This window comes from Ambystoma mexicanum, chromosome 3p (genome assembly GCF_040938575.1).
Source record: "Ambystoma mexicanum isolate Mex_15411 chromosome 3p, UKY_AmexF1_1, whole genome shotgun sequence".
NCBI lineage: Eukaryota > Metazoa > Chordata > Amphibia > Caudata > Ambystomatidae > Ambystoma > Ambystoma mexicanum.
Genome location: NC_090925.1, coordinates 1151976858 through 1151998074, shown reverse-complemented (window position 1 = coordinate 1151998074; position 21217 = coordinate 1151976858). Strand labels below are relative to the sequence as shown.

The 21217-nt window shown below is 44.7% G+C and overlaps 1 protein-coding gene across 1 annotated transcript in view; it reads left to right on the top strand.

Annotated features, from left to right (window-relative positions):
- The window catches only part of VDAC1 (voltage dependent anion channel 1), a 172561-nt gene that overhangs the window by 47877 nt on the left and 103467 nt on the right, over window positions 1–21217 (top strand). Inside the window, exon 3 of the mRNA XM_069652541.1 lies at window positions 19701–19750. Within this exon, the coding sequence (XP_069508642.1) occupies window positions 19701–19750 (50 nt within the window). The remainder of the gene's footprint in view (window positions 1–19700; window positions 19751–21217) is intronic.

Below are 21217 nucleotides of genomic sequence, written 5' to 3'. Positions count from 1 at the left end.
CCCACGGGTTCCAAAGCTGCTCTATTTTTTACCCTTCTTGCCCTGACAACCCCATCCCACCCATCAGTCTGGGTGTACTTGTGTTTTGTTAGAGGAGCTTTACCCGCCCTTATTGAAATCATCATCGTGGCACTCTTCGGCAGAGCATTTTGCCACTGGTACTAGAGGGGGCGGGACAGAGCATAAAGCCATCTTTTTAATAAGGCTGCATGCTTTACAGGGATACCATAAAACCTGCAAAACCCCTTCCTTGTCCATCTGGACACCACTGAATGTACAGTGGTTGTGACGTACGCCGAATCGGAGTAAACTGTCACCAAACATCCTCAAGATGCTTCTAGCGCTTCAATTAAGGCAATGAGTTCTGCTGCCTGAGCAAAATGATTACCTCATATTCCCCATCTATGAGGCACACCAGCACTGCCCCTGTGCATCTCTGGCCAGTCTACTGCTCGATGGTTGATTAGCCATCAATGAAAAGTACATTCCGTCCTCCTCCAATGCATCCTCCTGTGCATGCACTAAATCATCTTTCTTTGTGCCCTTCATAAGTGACAGTCGTGCACCTCCTCTCCTTCCTCAACAGGTATAGCAATGATCGTCAAAGGGTTCACTGTGCAGCATCTTACAATGTGAATGAATGGGCTGGAAAAAATGACTTTTATTGCTGAGGCCCTTTGCATAGTTAACTGAGCACCCCATAGTGATGGATGAGCTTTTCTCAATAGCAAAAGCTGCAGCAGCCAAAGCCTGTTCATAGGGAAATTGTCCCTGCGTTACTGAATCTAAATGAACACTAATATGCTAAAGGCTTGTGTCCCATGGATGTTTGGTGGGCCAATAGGGCAGTCATTACTTGTCCGCTAAAATGCGAGAATAAATTGCTTTGGGTAATCGGGGTTGCCAATACTGAAGCATTACTTATGGCATTTTCATTTTTTCAATTCTGCAAAACATGGCACCATTTTGCCTGTCCAGGGAAGTGACCCTTTCCTCTTCTGTGCTTCTTTCAGTCAATGCAAGAGAGGTTTTGTGTAAGTAGAACAGTCAAAAATCCAAGCTCTACAGTAGTTGCACAAACCCAGGAATTGTTGTATCTCTTTAACTGTAGTGGGCTGTGCTTTATTCTGCACTGCAACAGCTCTTTCAGGAATTAGACTTTTGCTTGCTGATATTTTTTGTCCCACATACTCGACCTCCTCTTGGCAATATTGCTTTTTCTCCTTGTACCCTTTGCCTACAAGCAATGTCAATAGTGTAATGGAATCTGCTCTGCACATTTCTGCCGTGGATCTACATACTGAATGATTGTGTTTGGTACATGTATGTTGCCCAAATCCATGTGTAGTACCCTGTTAAAAATACTCTGGGACTTGCAGTACCCCTGTGGGAGTCTGATGTGTTGAAATCGCTGCCGCCGGCAGATAAATGCGGTAAAATATTGAAAAATTGGTGGGCTCTTTTGGTATTTTAAAAACATTGTGGCGAGATTTGGTACAAGTGGGAATTCTGCCTCCACTATGCTATTCAGTGGGCATAAATCTTGTATGAATCTCCAACTTGACCCCTTTGATTTTTGAAGGGGTATATTGCTGTTACACAGGATTGTGAGTGTACTATAATGCCCTGCCACCATAGCGCAACAATTCTCGTGTATGTATTCCTTTGTCTGCGTCTCTTGACAAAGGGTACTGTTGTACTCTAGGTAACACTGCTCCCTGCTTCAACTTAATACGTACAGCTCCTACATTCTTATGCTGAATCATTATTTGACGGGGAACACACACCTCCAGGATCATCTCGCTGTAATTGTCCACTTCTTCAAACAACTGTTCATCTAACGCACCCCTCAATGGTTGAGCAGGGTAAATACACAACACTTTTCACCACTTACTCCCTTCTTCATCAATGCCGATAAGCACACTTTTATAATCTGCTTCCAGCACCCCCTCTAACTCTAATGTGATAATAGTACCTGAGACATGGTCTTGGGGCATTGCTGGTCTCACCAAAAATTATGATGGTACTCTCCATGGCTTGCTTTGAACGCCTGGCACCCAACTGAACGATATTGTTACTCTGTAAATAAATAATTATGGGTGCATGGGTACTCCCCTAGTAGCGCCATCACTGAACAATGCCCTTGTTATTGCCAAAACCCTGGCGTAAAAAACTCCTGGTGTTGAACACCCTACCCATTCTTTGGAAAATGGAATGATCATATTCAATTTGCTTAACAAATCCCTTCAACAAGTTTACCGCCATCGCCTTTGAAAACCATAATGGTGCCAATACCTCTTCGTTTACCTACCTTGATGGGTACATCTGTGAATGGAATCAAATGTATTGCCCCAGAGAATCCCTGTGTGTCAGTTACTTTACCTGATAAGGGGAAGCGCCCTTCCTTTATGCATGATTTTGTTGTACCCGTGCCTACACCTATCAGGGGTTCCTCTTCCAGGTCGGCAGTGACAGGGCACGTCAGGGCTCTCTGTGGTCTGTCCTAATTGGGCTACGTGTTAGTTCCTGGGAATACAAAAAGGCTACCAGCCCACCCCACTTAACCCTGTGTACAATGTCGATGTGTCATGAGGCAAAGCATGTTTATCCCAAACTTGTGCGGCTGGCTGTTGTCTCTTGCTGCGCATACACTTGTGTATTTTTTAGCATCGGAAGCTGCATCTGCTGGCGTACGGTGCTTGATATTGTTACTGGGGTTGTTGCATCCGCTGCAGCGCTTGCGCGGGCATAGCACCATATGGAATGCTTGGGGGGCATCCTCTCATACTGTTATGTGACTGGTGCTGCCGGTCCACTCTGATGCACCCTGGGATTATATACATACATTTGACTGCTCCTACACTGTCGCACAGAGCTGACCCATTTTCCCATGTGACTAACACGGTCCTGGCCCACCAAATCCCAGCACCATCCTGCCAATTGTCCACCTCCACCTCTGCAGCCCCCTTGGAACTCTCCTCTTCCCTTGGATAACCTCCTGGGTGTAACCTCCCTGATAACCACCCTGATTTTCTCTGTTGTGTGGATACCCTTGGTATCCCCCTTCAGTCCACTCTGGTGCTGTTCTCTGTTCCACCTGCTGTATGGGTGACCCCGTAAACAAAGCTCCTTCTATACTTCATTTTGCCTATTTTTTTTGTAATAACTTCTCCTCTGCCTTCTGCACTGTATCTGCTGCATCCCTTTCCTTTTCCTGTTGCCGTTTGCAATGGTGAACTATAATTGCTTGAATCTCTGACCAACCTTTTGCCTCGATCCCTACTACTTTATCCAAAGCCTGTTGCCCCTCTTTCGGAGTTCTTTCTTCAGCATGTGATAAAATATTGCTATTGTTTCATCCCATGATACCCCTGTCTCCACCCCCCACATCTCCTGAATCAGTAATATGTATTTTGCCGGGTCCTCATCCTTCATAGTGCACCACCCGACCATGTACTAAATTTAGTGGCCTCACCCCTGCTCCTCCTTTCTTGAATCACGACGTTCCAGGCACGGCTTCCTCCTTATTTCCTCCCAACCTCAGGTGCCCAGGAATGACGTGACCGTGTTACTGCTTGCTTTTGAGTCTGCATTTTGAGGATTTGTTTGCTTAAGTTGTGTGTCTAGGTGTAATTCTTATTGGGTGACCGCCCCGGGGTGCGTACATCCCAACACTGACAATACCTTTGACTCTCTATAGTCCATTTGTTTGTCACTAATCAACTTTGAAGTACCACAACAAAACAGGCATATGAACATGGACGAGTCATGTATTATATTGTTAAATATTATGGAATCCATTGCCCTTTTTTCTGTCAGAGTTTACATATAATGTGATATTTTGGAATCCTCTCGGCATGTGATTCCGGAAGAATGGTGGAGGGGGTTGGAAGGTAAGTATGAGGAGAGGGAGAGGCAAGTCCAAATCCTGTAGTTGATGAGTGCAGGCCGGAGGCGCCAATTTTCTGTGTACAGGCATGTTTCCAAATGGTATATGTTGAAGGCACTTTTGTTTAGCCAAAGGTGTACTCTAGGTGTTAATTACCTGCTCGACTGATTACCACTGTGTGTATCTGCCAGGGAGCTTGTTGTCTGGAGGATGTGGGATGCATGTGTTGTGGAAAGGTAAAATGGGGTCGAAGTAATGCAGAGTCATCTCTGAAAAGCTCTGCTGAAATGTGCGTGAGGGATGCTAGCAGGTGTTAGGCTGCTGTGTCTGTGAGGAGCCACATGTATAATGTATGTTGGAAAGAAGAAAAGTTTCGTAGTTATGTTGGGAAAGGATCCTGGACTGTGGGTATTTATCTGCCTGAAAAGTGCTGGCAGTTCTTGATTTATTGCTGTGGTGAGAATGGGAGGGTTTTATAGTTGGGGCATTTCTCCAGTTGCCTATGACCCAGACAGCTGGAAATGCCTCGAGTCTTCCTGAGCGAGCTTACCAATGCCCTTGTGCTAGGGTGTTGGGAATCCTGTGTCCCTTGTGGAGGACTCTGGTGAGACCCATCCGTTTGGGACTGGGCTCCAGAGTGCACTCTAGTCTTGGGGCTTTCTCTTGACTCCGCCTGGGCCTCTGTTTGGGAATTGTGGTAGTTTTGGGAGCCTGTGTGTGTTGTGGCGGCTCTGTACGAGAGACTGACCCGATTGGATATGGCCTCAACATATTGGCACCATTGTACTCAAGGGGTAGTTCTTGGATTCCAATGTGCATTGTGGAGGGGCCCAAGGCTGACCCGTATCAACAGGCAATTGATACACCTAAAGTGTCCTCTAGGTATTGTGTGCTCACCACAAGGTCGTTGGACCTTCAATTCAAATTCTCAGTCATAATTTGTGTGTCATTTATCTCGGGAGGATAACTCGGGGGCAACATGCTCATCTTGGAAGCAAGACGACATGGAGCAGCACAGCTTCGATCCCCGGGTCAGCGCTTAGAAACCTCTGGGTATTAAGCGCGTTCTAAATAACCCATCATTTATTTTTATATATATATATCTCAAGACAATTTTACATATGGTGATTTCATTTTTTATTTTGCATATCAAATTGTGCAGATCAATGAGGAAAACTGATCCAGAATATTACATAACCAGGCCAATGCATTTCGGACAGTGTCCGTCTTCAGGGCCAAATTTTAAATCACCATTAAAAAAACCTACACCATAGGAATCAACAGCTAATAAAAGCCAGGAAGAGCCGGTTGTGACCGTGTGGTGAGCACACAGCACCTAGAGGAAACTTAAAGTTTATCAATTGCCTGATGACCATCGTCTATGCCTTGGATGGTTTATTACTGCAGTGCTCCATGCACTAAAGTATGGAATTTAAATAATAAAACACATTAAGTGGTGCCCTCTCTATTCCTGTTCACGACATGTATCCTCCATTTTTGGGTACTTTCTGAAAGTTATGTCTTGTAGGATGCTGAGATGCCTTGATATGGAGTTCAATAGGTTGGTTGCGAAGATTTGCACTGTTTGCTTAAGCATGGAACTGTTTTTAGATCCTGATCAAATAGTTCTGTCATGCGGATATGTAATGGACTTCTTTGCAGTTTTTTATAGGACCCTGTCATTGAAGGCACAGTATGCAATATAGATGTTTTCTAACTTGATTTGAATGTCGCTGTGGGTAAATGAAGGGCCCAGAATGCTGGGCGCATGTGTGCTCATGTTTCCAGTTGCAGGAGGAGTCTTGCTGCTGATATTTGTACTCCTTTTTTTTTGCTGATTCAAAAAGTAGACAAGGAGGCTTAGGCAAAGGTAGTTGGCATAACAAAGTCTTGAAAGTACTTGGGTAATTGCTGGCAGGGTTCTCTGTGGGAACGTCCAATATGGCATGATGCGACAAATGGATTGTAGATGAAGAATATGCTTCTGGCTAGTATTGTTTTTAACTTGTTGTTTAAGGTCAAAAGCCTTATCCACGAGAAACATGAGATTTCATTTAAGTATGAGCCCAGCGCAGGATTCTATTTTTGTCCTGCCAAGAAATATTGGTGGATTATGTTTTGGTGCTCCAGATCATGAGTGTCAGTCACTTGGTCGCCATCCATGAGGGGCAATTGCAGAGGTAATGTTGGTTTTAAATTGAGGAGTTTGTTGTCTCGTACTATGTTGATCTATCATCCACGTAATTGTAGCATGTGAGACCTGAGATGCTGATCGTTTCCAGGAATCTGGGTAATGTCTGTGTTGAAGAGAATGGGTGGCCAGCTGGAACATTGGGGCTCCCAGCAGGTGATATTTTGACAGTGAGATTTGAAGGGGGCATGCGTATAGTATCTTTGAGGTAAAGGGAAGGAGGCATCTATTGTACTGCTTTTCACTATTTTCCTATGTCCACAAATATTTTTAAGGATGGTTTCAGAGTAGACGGGGAGTGTTGATTCTTTTCCCTCAATGATCTGAATCCATGTTACTCGTTCACGATGTAGTTGGTCCCCACATAATTCCAAAGTTGTTAAGGTAACTTCTCTAGGCATTTTTGATGTTTTGCTATGTCTGGAATGTTGGGGGTACCTTGATCTCTGGATGAGTTGTGAAGTGAGCGGAGGCGAGAGAAAGCACTGGATGTTGTATTATTACTTTTTAAATGTTGAGAGGCACTGATCCTCTGGTGAGGAGATGACGATGGTCACAGATTCCTGAATGTAGTTTGACGATCGAGGCCTCCAAAATCCATGAGGTTGCTGATAATCCTGAGTCTGTAACATTTTGTTGGTGAAGTAAGAGTCATCATTTTGAATGAGTGCTTTGTGTCTATTCGCTGTATTGAGTAGTGGGCTTTTTCTTTACCTTTTACCTTCTGTCCTGTAGATCTGAAGTTGTTGGTAGTGAGCAGATTTGTCTAACTTCTAGTTTCCTGCCCAGATTTGATTTTATTCTTTATTTCTTGAGATGGTTGATGGTGTACTGTGTGGCAACCTATTTATTTAAGGGAGAATTGGTAGGGCTTCATGGGGGGCAAGGTTTTTGAGGGTTTGTGATATGTTTACATGAAGCATGCGAGGATGCTGTGACGAATCTGGACAATTTGTCCCTTTTCAGGGAAACCACAACCCTGTGAGGCTAGGGCGGTGAGCCCGCTCCACAAGACTCTGCCTGCGGGCCTGGGCAAGTGGTACCTCACTGGGAGTAACTCCCTTGCGGGACAAGACTCCCAGTCCAACAAAGGCCTCCCTGAATGGGCTTCATTGTCCGTCTAGAGGACTTGAAAGAACTGTTAGTTCTCAGATTTTAACTACAAATACCAGCAATCCTCTTTCGACCCTGTTGGCTTTGGGTAATGCTGCCTGTCGTCTGAAAGAAGGACACCTTTTTTTGATTGTGAGGATATACGTACACCCAATAAGAATTGTGAATTCGGAGGGACTGCAAGAGGAGAAGACACTGAGCGTGACTCCTACGGAGGGAGGAGAATCCATGGCACGCAGAAGCGAGCCTCGCATGTCCTGGAGGGGCAGAGCTATGCGCAGCCACATAGCCAGTGGTGGCGAAACCTGCTAGCTGGAGGCTACGAAGTGGGTACGCTGACCAAGCAGGAGGCTCCTGTCGGGAAGCAAACAGTATTTTCTGTTGGCGCTACCACTCGAACGCAGTGGTGGGCCGCGGACCCAGCATCCGACGCAGCGAAAAGAAATAGCAAGAAGCCAGAGTCCCTGAGCTCCACAGGGTGCATGCAGGTGCTAGCTAAATGAGCACAACGAGGGCAGACGACGCTCCCACCGTGAGGACGCCAGCGAGTGCTGTGATCTGTGGGGCCAAGGACTGCCAACACCGTTCACGGAACGAGAAGCTGGGAAACCGGAACCGGCACGAGACCCAGGTAATATGGTATGAGAGGGATGCAAATATTGCATCTCTAGGCTTTAAAATTCACTGTTTGCTGTGAAAGCCTAACAGAGTGGCACGGACATATGACCCAAATAAGAGTGAACATAATATGAACATGGTCCATGAAGGCTGGAGAAGCCACTCACACTTTTGGAAAATGAGAGAATGATATGGACACACGTCACATGAACCAGGGAGTGAAATTAAAGGCGTGAATCGTATCAAGGCTAGGGAAGCCAACAACTGTATGAAAGTAATTGGACTGATAACTAATAATCCTACCAAAGCGCTACAGGACATTGTGTGGTCCTACAGTCACAAGGTGGGACACAGAAAAGTACATTCCAATTAATCCTGGAGGGATTTTACTACTACCGTCTAAAAGACACTTCTAATTTTAATCACCAAACTACACACGAGGACTGGCCCCTGGAGACTAATAGTAAGTCCTCCAAGAGCCGGGCCTGGCAGAAACCCATTCCAAGGCTGTTGTGCATGCCTCCATTGCATTTTGGTAAGGTTTTCTAAAGTGGTAGGGCCAGTTAGTAATTTGGTACTTAGTACTTGTGACGCTTTACAATTGGGACTGTTACGAGCACCCTTTAGTTTTTGTTTTAGAAGGCAGGGAATCTCCCTCATAATGATAGGGCCAGTTGGTCACTTTTCCTTTATTTGAATAAATCAATTTTTACCATAACCTACTGAAGTCCGAGTCGTTCTTCTGGTTCGCCACAACATTCAGCAGGGCGTTCCTGGTTACTTTGCCTGGGTGGAGTTGAGGTTTGGAGATTTTGAGTGCCAAGAGGAGCTCATCTAATCTGATGTCTTCATAGTGTCTGAATGCGGTAGACGGAGCCTTGGAGCACTAATGAGAGGGATTCATTCTCCTGGCTGGTGTCTCAGAACAGTACTTTTGTGTTGATGATTTATTTGTGTAGAGGTGCAATTCTTCCTTCTCTTACCAGTGCAGTTCTTTAGCCAGTGAGATGGCCTCATGCAATGAGTGCTGCATGATCACCCCATGGCCAATTGGCAGTGTTGCCCTTGAGGGTGATCATTATCTGTGCTGTTTTTTATTTGGAACAAGTGTTTGGCGAGACAGTTGGTTCTTTTGTTGCTTCCTGTCCCTTATGTGAGTTTGGGATTTATTCACCCGAGTTGTTTGATAATGAGAGAGGGGTTGGCGGTTATTTTGTCTGTTGGGTTCAACCTCAGAGGGTGAGAATGTTTTTCTTTTGATCTCCCTTGCCCGGTTGTTCCATTTATCTAGTTTCATGTGGTATATTGCCACGCCTAAATGTTGCTGATATTACGCATGTTATCTTCAGATATTCAGAAAGTAGATGGTCTCGCGGGGTGTTGTGGTTGTCTGAGCTTGTAATTCTTTTAGATTGGTTGATCAGTGCTTCATATTAGATACTGGTTTCTTGGCGGGAATGGTTGATTTCAACATCTGTTATGGTCTACTTCATGACGCTGCTGGCTATTTTGGGGGCAGGGCGGAGTGGTGGGTATAAAGCACTTCTGGAGGCATGGTCTGCAAGGAACTGGACAATCCTGCTGCAATCTCTACCTCTCCTGTTCCTTCCCAGGCCCTCTGCACCGCTCTGGCTTATTTCATCTCCCCCTCCCCCCTCTACTCCCTGCTCTTCCTCTGGCCCTTCTTCAGCAATCTCTCCTTCCTCCTTCTCTGCCTTTCTCCTGTTCTCCCAAAATGAGGTTTCTAGACCAGTCCGATCTATGAAAGTCTCCAACGGGTTCATCCCTGTTCCTCCAAAACGATCAAGGACCACATTGACTCCCTGGCTCCTGCTCTGGACGACTTCTGCAACCACTCCTTCACCACCCGAGTCTTCCCATCCCCCCTGAAGCACTCAATTGTGCACCCTCTTCTTAAGAAACCTTCTGCCGACCCCTCCTGCCCAGCTAACTATTGCCCAATCTCCATCACTCCCTTCCTGGACAAACTCCTGGAAAGGCTGGCCATCTCCCAGCTTAATCTTCACACTGAATCTGTTGGTTGTCTTCATGACCATCAGTCTGGCTTCAGAGCTGCCGGAAGCACAAACTGCTTGCTTGAAAATCCGTGAAGACCTGCTCTCCAACCTTGATTCCAACACCCCCTATGTCCTCATCTTACTTGATCTCGTTTGCCTTTGACACGGTCAACCACGGCATCCTGCTCAACCGTCTCTGTGATAACCTGGGTATCACCGGTCAGGCCCTGGCGTGGCTGACTTCTTTCCTCTCTTATTGACCCTCCCAGGTCCAACTTGGGTCCTTCCTCTCCTCTATCTCTACCTATGGTGTCTCCCAGGGGTCTAACCTCTCTCCCTAGCTGTTCAGCCAATACCTGGCACTTCCTGCCCTCCGCATTGCTGTTCTCTGCCCCAACTTTCAGTGCTATGCAGATGACACTCGGCTCATTTTCAGGCTACCTTCGGCCACCTCTTCTCCGTCCCTCATCTCTGACTGTCTGTCTGCTATCCAGGAGGGGTGTGCCGCCAATGATCTCTGCCTTAATGCCCGTAAGACTGAGATTCTCCTCATCGGCACACCCGCTCCCTCCTTTCCTGTCACTCTCTGACCGGCCTCTCTTGGCCCTCTTCTTGCTCCCACCTGCGAGGCAAAAAACCTTGGTCATCTTCGACTCCACACTCCTTCTCTCCTCACATCTCTGTCTCTAAGCAGTCACACTACCAGCTGCACCTCCTCAGAGATATTCTTCCTTTCCTCTCCTTCCCCCAGAAGCTAACTGTCTCCAGAGCTCTGGTTCTCTCTAGGCTGGACTATTGCAACAGCCTCTTTCTAAATCTGCCTGCTGCTACTCTCCGCCCTCTGCAACTCATCCAGAACAGGACTGCAAGACTTGTCCTTGGCCTCAAGCCCAGGGATCGTATCTCTCCAGGACTGAAATCTCTGCACTGGCTCCCAGTGGCTGCGAGGATTAAGTACAAAACCCTCTGCATTTTCCGCAAGGCCTTCTGGGGCCTCAATACCTTTAACTCTCTCTTCCTAAATATTTTCCTTCTCGAGCTCTTCGCTCATTCACCTCCAGCTCCCTCAGGGTCAGTCGCTTCTCCAAGCAACGAGTTGGTGGTAGATCTCTTTCCTCGGCTGGGGCCTCCCGCTGGAACAGCCTCCCTGCTTCCCTGAAACTTGAGGAGAACCATCTTCAGTTCCGGAAGCACCTCAACACCTTCCTCTTTGCTTCTGCTTTCTCTCCTCCTCTCCTCTCCTGAATTCCTGGCTGAAACTGTACTGGTTACCTGGCCACCCTCTGTTCCCAGGCCCAGGTCTCCTCCCCTGACAGTTACACACCTGCACTGCCTCCCTAGCAACCCCCGCACTTGGACTGTTTTCTGTATCCCTACAGTCCCCCACCAGCACTTGACACCTGATTTCTGCACTTACCCTTGCCACCAGCTGGCCCTACTTCTTACTGTTTTATTTATTATATTACTCCATGAACTGCACTGTCCCCAACCCTCCCCCCCCTTCCCACTTCGCACTTTTCCTCTTTCCCCCTTCCCCTGCACTTGCGCAATCTGAATGACACTTGGCCGAGTAGGATCGCTGTCTCTGTCTGTCTTCCCTCTGTTCCCCCTCCCTTGCCACGTCGCGCCTTTACTATAGGCGCTTTATAAATGCCATATCATGGCTTGAGCGAGCAACTGGCTGCGGGTATAGATGTGGTTGGTAGACTAGACATCACGCTAGCACGCCATAACGGCTGTGGATGAGGTGTCGATTGAAGAGATGTTTGAGTAAAAACCGAACAAAAAATGTTTCTTTTAAAATAGGATTTAGTTTGAACTCTAAGCCTTTCACATTTTATAAAACAGAATTAGTCATGCAGTACAGCCGCACACAATTTCTAAAAATGAAGTCCAGTGCATTGCGCCTACTTGCAGCGTATAATGCCGGCAATATATCCGCACCAGGAAAAACCAGGAAACTACACTAGCATGGAATTGGGTGCAGCAATTGGAACTCTGTTTGGGGTGTAGTATGGGTTGCAGTAATCACTTGGGGCACTCGCCAATATGTATTTGTGATGCATCAATTCAAAGAGCACTGTAAGGGATGGAGCAGTACTTGGGAGGCAGTGATGGGATACAATAATCAAGATGCAGGATATGGTCTGTGTTGAGTCTACCTATATATGTGTTAATTAGGTAGACATGTATTGAACAATTATTAACAAGGTAATTAACAAGGTAATATAGTTCTGAGTGTGGATCCAGACCAATCACAATGTTCTGTTCATGTTTTCTATTCAGTGTTCTATTTAAGTCATGTGTATTCTTAGAGTGTTATTATTTGTGGAGTTCTCTATGGAGTTCTGAAGATATTCAGTTGGGTTCTGCCTTTAGAGGTGGTGCCTGCTGTCGCTTGAACTAGGCTTGAATAAACAAGTCTTTAATTATTACATTGCCTCTACATCACTTTTTTTCAACATTGGCGACAAGGATTTGTTTACGGACCCGGACGCCAGTCCCAGCTACTCGATCTCTGTGTTTTCTGAGTTGCCGGCACTGGTTGCCTCCGCCCCGCATCAGCGACAGCAGGCGAGGCAGATTGTGGGCGGAGAAGAAAGGAAGAAGCAGGCGAGGCTATCCAGGCAAGTCCGCTCGAAGGAAAAAAAAAAGAGCCGCAAGGGAGCCGCGCACAGCTACCAGAGCGCAGGCCTGCTGTTCACTTCCTGCGTTTGCTACTAGGAACATCGCTGAGGAAGGAAACCGAACAGGCAAGTCCATATTATTGGGGTGAGAGCAGCGGGGGAGTAGCGCGAGCTGTGCATGAGCTGCGCGAGAAGCTGCTGTATCAGAGCAGGCCCCGCGAGCTGCGAGCGAGGCTCTCAGCTGTCTGAGCACTAGCTCCGCCCCTCGCCGCCTTCTGCTAGCGCATGCAGTTCCCAGCTGATCTAAAGCGCGCAGATACACGCGGCAGTACACGCAGCAGAGGGAGTGTCAACTCGAGCCCCGGTCCCCATTGTGACACCAGTTGCCCAGCAACGAATCGGCATCATCTTCAAGACCCCGGTCTCCATTGTGACGTCAGCTAAGAAAAAAAGGAATGCTGATTTTATAACAATGAAGAGATTTCGTTCCAGAAAAATATTTATATAAAAGGAACTCAGGAGTTTTACATTTCACACAGTGAGCAAATTTGACAGCCACCATAGCCACTTCCCACACACTCACAGCTGGCCAGTTTTCCTCATCATGGCAGCATCAATTCCTCCACCTACTCATTCCTCAATGAACCTGGCCGGCCCCCCCTCAGGTGGGACAAGTGGAAGGACACATTCGAGAATTACTTGGTGGCAATGGGCGGTGATAGATTTTCTTCAGCTCGCAAAAAAGCTCTGTTAGTTCACAATTTGGGCACAGAAGGACGCAGGATTTTCGATGGGCTGACTGGAGACCAGATGTTGGAGGCGGGTGATGCGGATGAATATGTATTGGCCCTCAAAAAACTACAGGACCATTTTGAGCCCAGGAAAAATGTCAGCTTTGAAAGACATAAATTCTTCCAGAGAGTACAAGAACAGTCAGTCAGTTGAATCATATGTCGCCTGCTTGAGGTCATTAAGTTACTCATGTGAATTTGAGCATCTGACTGATTCTCTAATCAGGGATCAGTTACTCAGGTGCACCAATAACGCCAGAATCCAAGAGAAGCTACTGGCCAAAGATATGAAACAGGATGAGGCACTCGAATTAGCCAGGAGCATCGAGCAGACATCATTATATGTTAAGGAGCTAAAGGGTGACAAACAAAATCCGACCGCCATGTCAGTCTGTGCAATAGACCAGAGGAAGAGGCCAAACATTCCCAGTGTAAAGAAAGGTAATTGGAATACAAGAAATGCGTGCACCAGATGTGGTAACCCCAGACATGGTGCAAACTTTCCGTCATGCCCTGCCAAATTTGCCGAATGCTTTAAGTGCAAGAATAGAGGACACTTTGCAAATGTATGCAAAGCTACTTCCATAAATTTCATCGAACCCAGAGTAGAGAACAGAGCCAGCATTGAGGAATCGGTCAGGAGAAATTACAACATTCAAGAAGTGTCAGCCACCCAGGAACCAGGTGCCAAGTTTGTTTTCGAAATTTCAGCTATCTCAGGCGAGACTAAAGGACCGGCAGACACCTTTCTGATTGATGGGCGCAGTTTAGTCATGAAAGTAGACACTTGTTCTCCTTGGACCATAATCACAAGGGACACTTTAGTAAATATATTGAAGAAGGGTGAAGGGGCAATTAAACCCACTGATGTTAGAGCCTGTGGATATGGAGAATCTACAATAGAAATCCTGGGGGAATTTGCTGCATCCGTCAGTTACAAAGAAAAAGAATGTCAGGCCAACATTCTGGTAGCAAACAAGGGAGCCTCTTTATTAGGATGGGAAGAACAAAAGAACTAGGGGGGAAAAAACAGGCAAATGCTCCCCAGCCAATATCTATTGCTGAAGTGGAAGATGATGTCTGGACTAAAGAGTTCCCTGAAGTGTTTTCCGAGAAATTAGGGAAACTTAGAAACTTTGAACACCATATCAAACTAAAGAATAATGCGCAACCGGTGATACACAAGGTTAGACAAGTGCCATTGAAGATGAGAAGTAAGCTTCGTGTAGAATTGAATGACTTGGTGGACAAAGGAGTAATTGAGCCTATAACAGCAACAGAATGGTTATCGCCGGTTGTACTAGTAGCCAAGGCAAATGGAAATCTGAGACTATGTGTAGATTTACGCAGCCTCAATCGGAACATTGTTGTAGAGAGACATCCTCTTCCTAACATATTGGAGACTCTCTCCACCCTGGGGGAACCGAAAGTATTTTCCATCATTGACTTGTCAGCAGCATATCATCAAGTTCCGTTGTCCAAAGGTTGCCAGCATCTCACAGCATTCATCACTCCCAAGGGAGTGTTCAAATACAATCGCATGCCTTTTGGATTAGCCTCCGCTGCTTCTGTTTTTCAAAGCGTGATGGAGGAAGTGCTTAGAGGGCTAAGGAAAGTAACAGTGTTTCAGGATGACATACTAGTGTTTGCTGAAAATGAAGAGGAACATAATGAGATTTTGAGGGCTGTCCTAGTGAGACTTAAAGAATCCGGGTTGACTGTGCAAAGAAAAAAATGCAAGATTGCTGTTAGAGAAGTAGACTATTTAGGTCATAGAATTTCTGGCGATGGTATTGCTCCAAAAAAGTCTCTTATTGATAGCATCAGCAGTGCTCCCCAGCCACGTGACAAAGATCAGTTACGTTCATTCATGGGGCTGGCGGAGTACTATCACAAATTCGTAAATGGTTTTGCCACCATCTCCACTCCGTTAAGAGATTTGTTGAGAAAGAATGTGAAGTTTGTGTGGTCGGGTGAATGCCATGAAGCTTTTAGGAAAATAAAAGAGTGCATAGTACAAGCGCCCTCCTTGGGAGGTTTTGTGTCGGGAAGAAAAACTGTGTTATCGGTTGATGCAAGTAATATGGGTCTAGGTGCAGCTTTGTCTCAGGTGGACTCCGGTAAGACCGAACATATAATTGCGTTTGCCTCAAGGCCATTGAAGGGAGCGGAAGAAAACTACTCTGTAATTGAGAGGGAGGCATTGGCGGTCTCGTGGGCTGTAGCACATTTCAAATTCTATTTATGGGGTCAAACTTTTACGGTAAAAACTGACCATAAACCTTTAGTCCAACTACTAGGTAGTGTAGAGTGGGCCAAAGGATCACCCAGAATTTCTAGATGGATGATTGAACTCCTAGCCTATGACTTCAAGATGGTGTACATAGCAAGTAGAGACAATGTAGTAGCAGACTGTTTGTCTAGGTTACCGGTGGAGGGCAAGGATTCAGAGGAAGCGTTGTTAGAGCAGGGTGTGAGTATTGCTGAGGTTGAATACAATGCCATAAGTAGAGATGAATGGAAGATTGCTGATAGTGAAGATCCTATATTGAATCAAGTCAAGGTATGGACCAGGACAGGGTGGCCCCACAAAAACATGGTAGAAAAACAATTTGAATGCTTTTACTGCATAAAAGATGAGCTGAATTTATCAGAAGACGGTATAAAGCTCAGGAAGGGTAACAAAGTGATTCCACCCAGCAATGTCAGACCCAAGCTAGTGAGCATAGCTCACCAAGGCCATTTAGGGATGGGAGGAACCAAAAGATACATCAGAGAATTTTATTGGTGGCCGGCAGTTGACAGTGAAGTAGAGAAGTGTGTGAAAAACTGCAGAGAGTGTGAGAGGAGTGATAAAAGTAAGGTGGTGAGGGAAGCACCCATTAGACCTGTTAGTGTTCCGGGTGAACCCTGGAAAAAGGTGGCTGTGGACCTGATGGGCCCACTACAGAATTTGGTGGAGAATCTCAAATATTTAATAGTGTTAGTAGACTACCACTCAAAGTGGATAGAGTGGAAGGCAATTGGTGAAGCAACCACGGCCCAAATGATATCATTTTTTGAAGAAACATTTTACAGGGAAGGCTTCCCCACGGAATTAATCTCAGATAATGGCGTCCAATTTTGTTCTGACAAGATGGTGGAGTTTTTCAAAATGTTTGGTATAAGGCATTACAGAACAGCACTCTATCAACCCAGGGCCAATGGGCTGGTAGAGAGGGCAAATAGATTTGTAAAGGGAAGCTTGCAGTTAGCAATGGCGGCAGGGTTAGAGTGGCAGAAAGTGTTGAGGGAAATGGTTTGGAACTACTGCACGACGCCCCACACTGTTACCAAAGTCTCACCATTTATGTCTCTCAAGGGCAGGTAGCCGGGTACTAAACTCTGTCCAGGGTGGCTTGACTTGGCCAAGAGTGTGAATATTGATAGGAATAAAATTGTGACACTTATCAAAGAGGCTCAAAATGCATACAAGGAAAGGTTTGACACAGAAAAGAAATCCAAGAGTTTGGTATGGAGAGAAGGTGAATTTGTATATGTAAAAAACCCTAGGTTGTCCCCTAAATGTATCGAGAGCAAATTTATTGGGCCTAAGAAAATAGCGGTAGTAAGAGGGAATGTGGTCATAATGGAAGGTGGGGAATGCTGGTCCATGTCCAAATTAGTGAAATGTAATAACAATGGTCAAGCAGTAGAGGATGGAGAAAATAGTGATGGAGATGATAATGGCAATGACAATGAGTTAGTGCATGAATCTGGAGGGGTTGGTAAGAGTGTTCAACAGGACACAAATGTTAGTACCAGCACAGAAAGAAGAAGAGGTAAACCTCTTTGGTTGTGAGATTATGTACTAGAGTAAATAAACCAGGGTTATTGAAAGGGGGAAGGTGTGTTGAGTCTACCTATATATGTGTTAATTAGGTAGACATGTATTGAACAATTATTAACAAGGTAATTAACAAGGTAATATAGTTCTGAGTGTGGATCCAGACCAATCACAAAGTTCTGTTCATGTTTTCTATTCAGTGTTCTATTTCAGTCATGTGTATTCTTAGTGTTATTATTTGTGGAGTTCTCTATGGAGTTCTGAAGATATTCAGTTGGGTTCTTTAGAGGTGGTGCCTGCTGTCGCTTGAACTAGGCTTGAATAAACAAGTCTTTAATTATTACATTGCCTCTACATCACTTTTTTTCAACAGTCTGCAACAATCACTCCGTTCTCACACATTTATGGGATGTTAAAATCAGTATTTGCCAACCAATCTGTAGAAGGCACCAATCAGTATATGGGACTTCAGTCCTTTTATCAGATTCCATTGGTTTATGGGGGGCAGCAATTAAGTATCAGAATGTGTGGGGTGCATTAATAATTATGTAGATGCCACAGTCTGTGAATGCACTTGCCACTAGCCATTGACTGGGGAAAATGGGACTCTTGCCAAGCGTGTGTGCGTGTGTGACTGACTGAGTGGGTGAGTGACGGAGCAGGGGTCAAAATGTTGCCTTGCAAGCTACTAGCAAGCCATAAAAATCGCAATTCTACAGATACAAATTGCGCATTATTTCTTGCCCAATTGTCAATTATCACTAGCCACTGACTAGTAGCAAGTCGAAATGTTGAGCCTTGATCTGGAGTACTACACTCCATCCGTGAGATGTCAAAATTAGTGTATGGGTTACAATAAGCGATGTGAGGGATGCAGCAATCTGTAAATGGGCTATAACAACCAGTCTATGGGCTCCAACTTTCATGAGTATAAGATGCAACAACCATTGATTTTTAAGGTGAAACTTAAACAAAAACAACGCAAAGTTGACTTCTCTAGCAACTGACCTACCAGCCAAGATTCATAAGTCCTTCATTGTTCCTATCGCTGACCACTGGAAAAAAACATGCTATTTTCTATTCTAGACAAAGGTGCTGAAAAAGTATTGGGAGTCCTAGACATAGTCACTCAACACTTCTATTGATTTATTTTTTATTTACGAGATTGTAATCCCCGAGGTGATTTTTACAAGTGACAAGCAATGAAGGCGTGTGGTGTTTTTTTTTTTTTTTTTTTTTTTTTCTGCATTTTTTTTTTTTTGCATTTTTGCAATCTTTTGGTATGAGGACTTCGTGAATGCTTAGCACGAAGGAGGTAATCTTGAGTTAATTTTTTGCTATTCATAAAAGGTCAATTTAACCTGCCTTTAGATTTCACTGAGGTTTCAACGTTTAGACAGGGATTTTCAGTCAAGCAATGTGTTCTGTGCTCTCACCCTCTGTCATATGACGAGATGTTTCTGAAAACTGAAATTCATGTGCATTTCTTTAGTTATTACTCCAGTTTGGTTGGAGGACCATCTGATAACATTTTGGAAATAAAGGCTTTTAAGGTCTTGACACCCGATTTCAAGTCGTGCATACAGTGTGATATAAAGTTGCCAGTTGTTACTGGGCATCCCATATGCCCCTTCTGTCTGTCATGTAAGTATGACCGTTACATACAGGCATTTTTTCTGGGTGAAGGCCGCCTCTCACTAAGCAGCAAACTATGCCTTCTACTGGATAACTTTAGGGATGGAGAGCAGAGACAAAAAAGCGATTTGATTTGAAAGGTCAAGTGATTGCTGTTCCAGCCCCATAAAGTATAGTAATAATGTAACCCCCTGCCCCTGTGTAGCAATCCACTCGCACCCCCCTCCATCTTCCGGAGCGCTGGTTGTCAGAGGGAGCGGTCTGCCCCATACAAAAACTCAGCACATGAGCACTTGAGTTCGGGGGGGGGGGAATGTGGTCCTTTCACAAAGATTTCATCCAGCTCTCTTCCACCCCCACCCTACCGAAAATCTCACACAGGGGACTGTGAATATGGGGCCACACAAACATTTTGATGATATCCCCTTTTCAGCAATGTGTACAGAATCAGATGATTCTGAAGATTTTAAAAGACTTCTGGGAAATTTACAGTACTGTTCCCAAAGAAGACTTGAACCAGGATGCCTTATTAATGAGCCACGTATTCAAGGGGCGTTTTAATATTGATCGAGTGAAAGGTTTGAAAACATGTCTGGGAGTAATGTTAGCCAGTCAAAACGTGCGGAATGTTTTTTTTATTATTGTTTTATTTTTTTATTTTTAAAGCAAAATAGTTAATATGCCAGGCTCAAAGGAGTGTGAAGGAAACAGCTAGTTATGGAATCCTGAAAGCCTTCTACAATAAAATACATTAGCCTAATAAAGGTATTATCCTTTAAATGTTGCTGAATGCCTGTTGCAACATGTTGTAAGAGTTTCAACCAGTGCGTGTGACTAAAATATAAAAAGCAGATGTCTGCGTTTTGTGGAAATCCTGCCCTAATGTAACTATTCCACCAAGAGCTTCTTGAAAAGCCAAAGTTGTAGCCATACATTGAATTCAGATTGACCAGTGCTTGCTTTTTAATTGTTAATAACGCTTTGTCTTTTAGGTTTTGGTTTAATAAAACTTGATGTGAAAACAAAGTCTGAAAATGGGCTGGTGAGTGTTTGATTTCCTTTTTTTATTAACGTTCTGAAATTGTTTGTCTTGCCACCGAACCTGTTTAGGAACTGTCTTCTGTAACGTGTATGTATTTGCAACCTTCGAAAATTGGGAATGGCTGGATGAGGTATTGAATATTGGGACCCACATGGTAGCATTAACCAACAGTCTTCGTCTTTGCCTGATTGACCTGCAATATAAGAACGTGTTAACACTTTCTTTTTCTGTAGTCTACTTAGAAGAACACTTTTTGAAACCATTGAAATTAATTCTCAAATACGCACAGGGGTAGGCATGGTTGGCCTGGTAGGCGGGGTTAGTGATGGTTACAAAGCATTCATTCTTTTATCATGTTTGTAGAAATGTTTTAGCTTTGTGTCCTTGGACAGTTCCAAGTAGAAGAAAAGAGTTGATTTGCATTACTCTATCTCTATTAATATACCTGCGGAAAATGTGTGCCACTTGCAGATCACAAATGAACATTCCAACAGGTTGACTTAAACTTGCATTTATCAATTATTGATAAAGAGTATACTTTGGATAAAGCAGTACACACGTTATTGTAGAAGTAAAATGCCACAAACCGTTTTTAGCAAGAACATTAATGTTCATCATCTAGCTGGGGTGTGTGGAATTTAGCAACTTATCCTGTTGATGAACTCCCTCTTGAAAATGCGCAACATGGCTGAATGTTTAATTGCAGACTCTGGTTGCTCACTTTCTCCATCAGTCTGACAGCTTTCAGAAGGCCTCCAAGTTTTTGAGTGAGTACCTGGAGTTCTGTGAACTATGTATTGATCATAAAGCAAACTTCTAATTCACTGGAAGATGCTTGCTGTTGCAAGAGAGGAAGCTGGTTAAACAGCTACTGACATCCCTTTATGCAATGCTCTTGAGTTTGTTTAAAGGCCTTCATTGCGTAGTGCTGGCATAAGTGCCTCCAAGAGTTAACCTTAAGTTTGGGATATGCGGTGTACAAAGGGTACCGTGCTTGGGGTGTAGGGTCGTGGTGTGCTGGACCTGCACTGTTAACTGTGTGCTCTTTGCCAGCAACGTACACTACTCGCATGAAGGGAGTGCCCCGAGTTCTGTCAATGCGTGGGGCATCATGCAGGTACAGGGCTTTAAGGAAACCTGTAAAAATGGCAGAAGAGTAAATGTCCTTACCTGCAGTGCGAAGAGCATACTCCAGGAACCTCCTGCCAATAAAAAGAAAAAAGGAGGAAGCAATGGGCAAATGTACAATAAGCAGTAATATCACATTCCATCAGTTTATAAATATGCATACAGATGTGTTTTTATATATTTCAAATGGGGGTACAGTTTTTTTCTTTGTCTCAAAAACAATAACCAGGGATGGATGTCCCTGAAACACTTGAAATAGGCAGAACGTTTGGACCGTTAAATTGAACCTTCAATATATTAGCAATTTTCGGATAAATACTGCAATAATGACTATTTGTA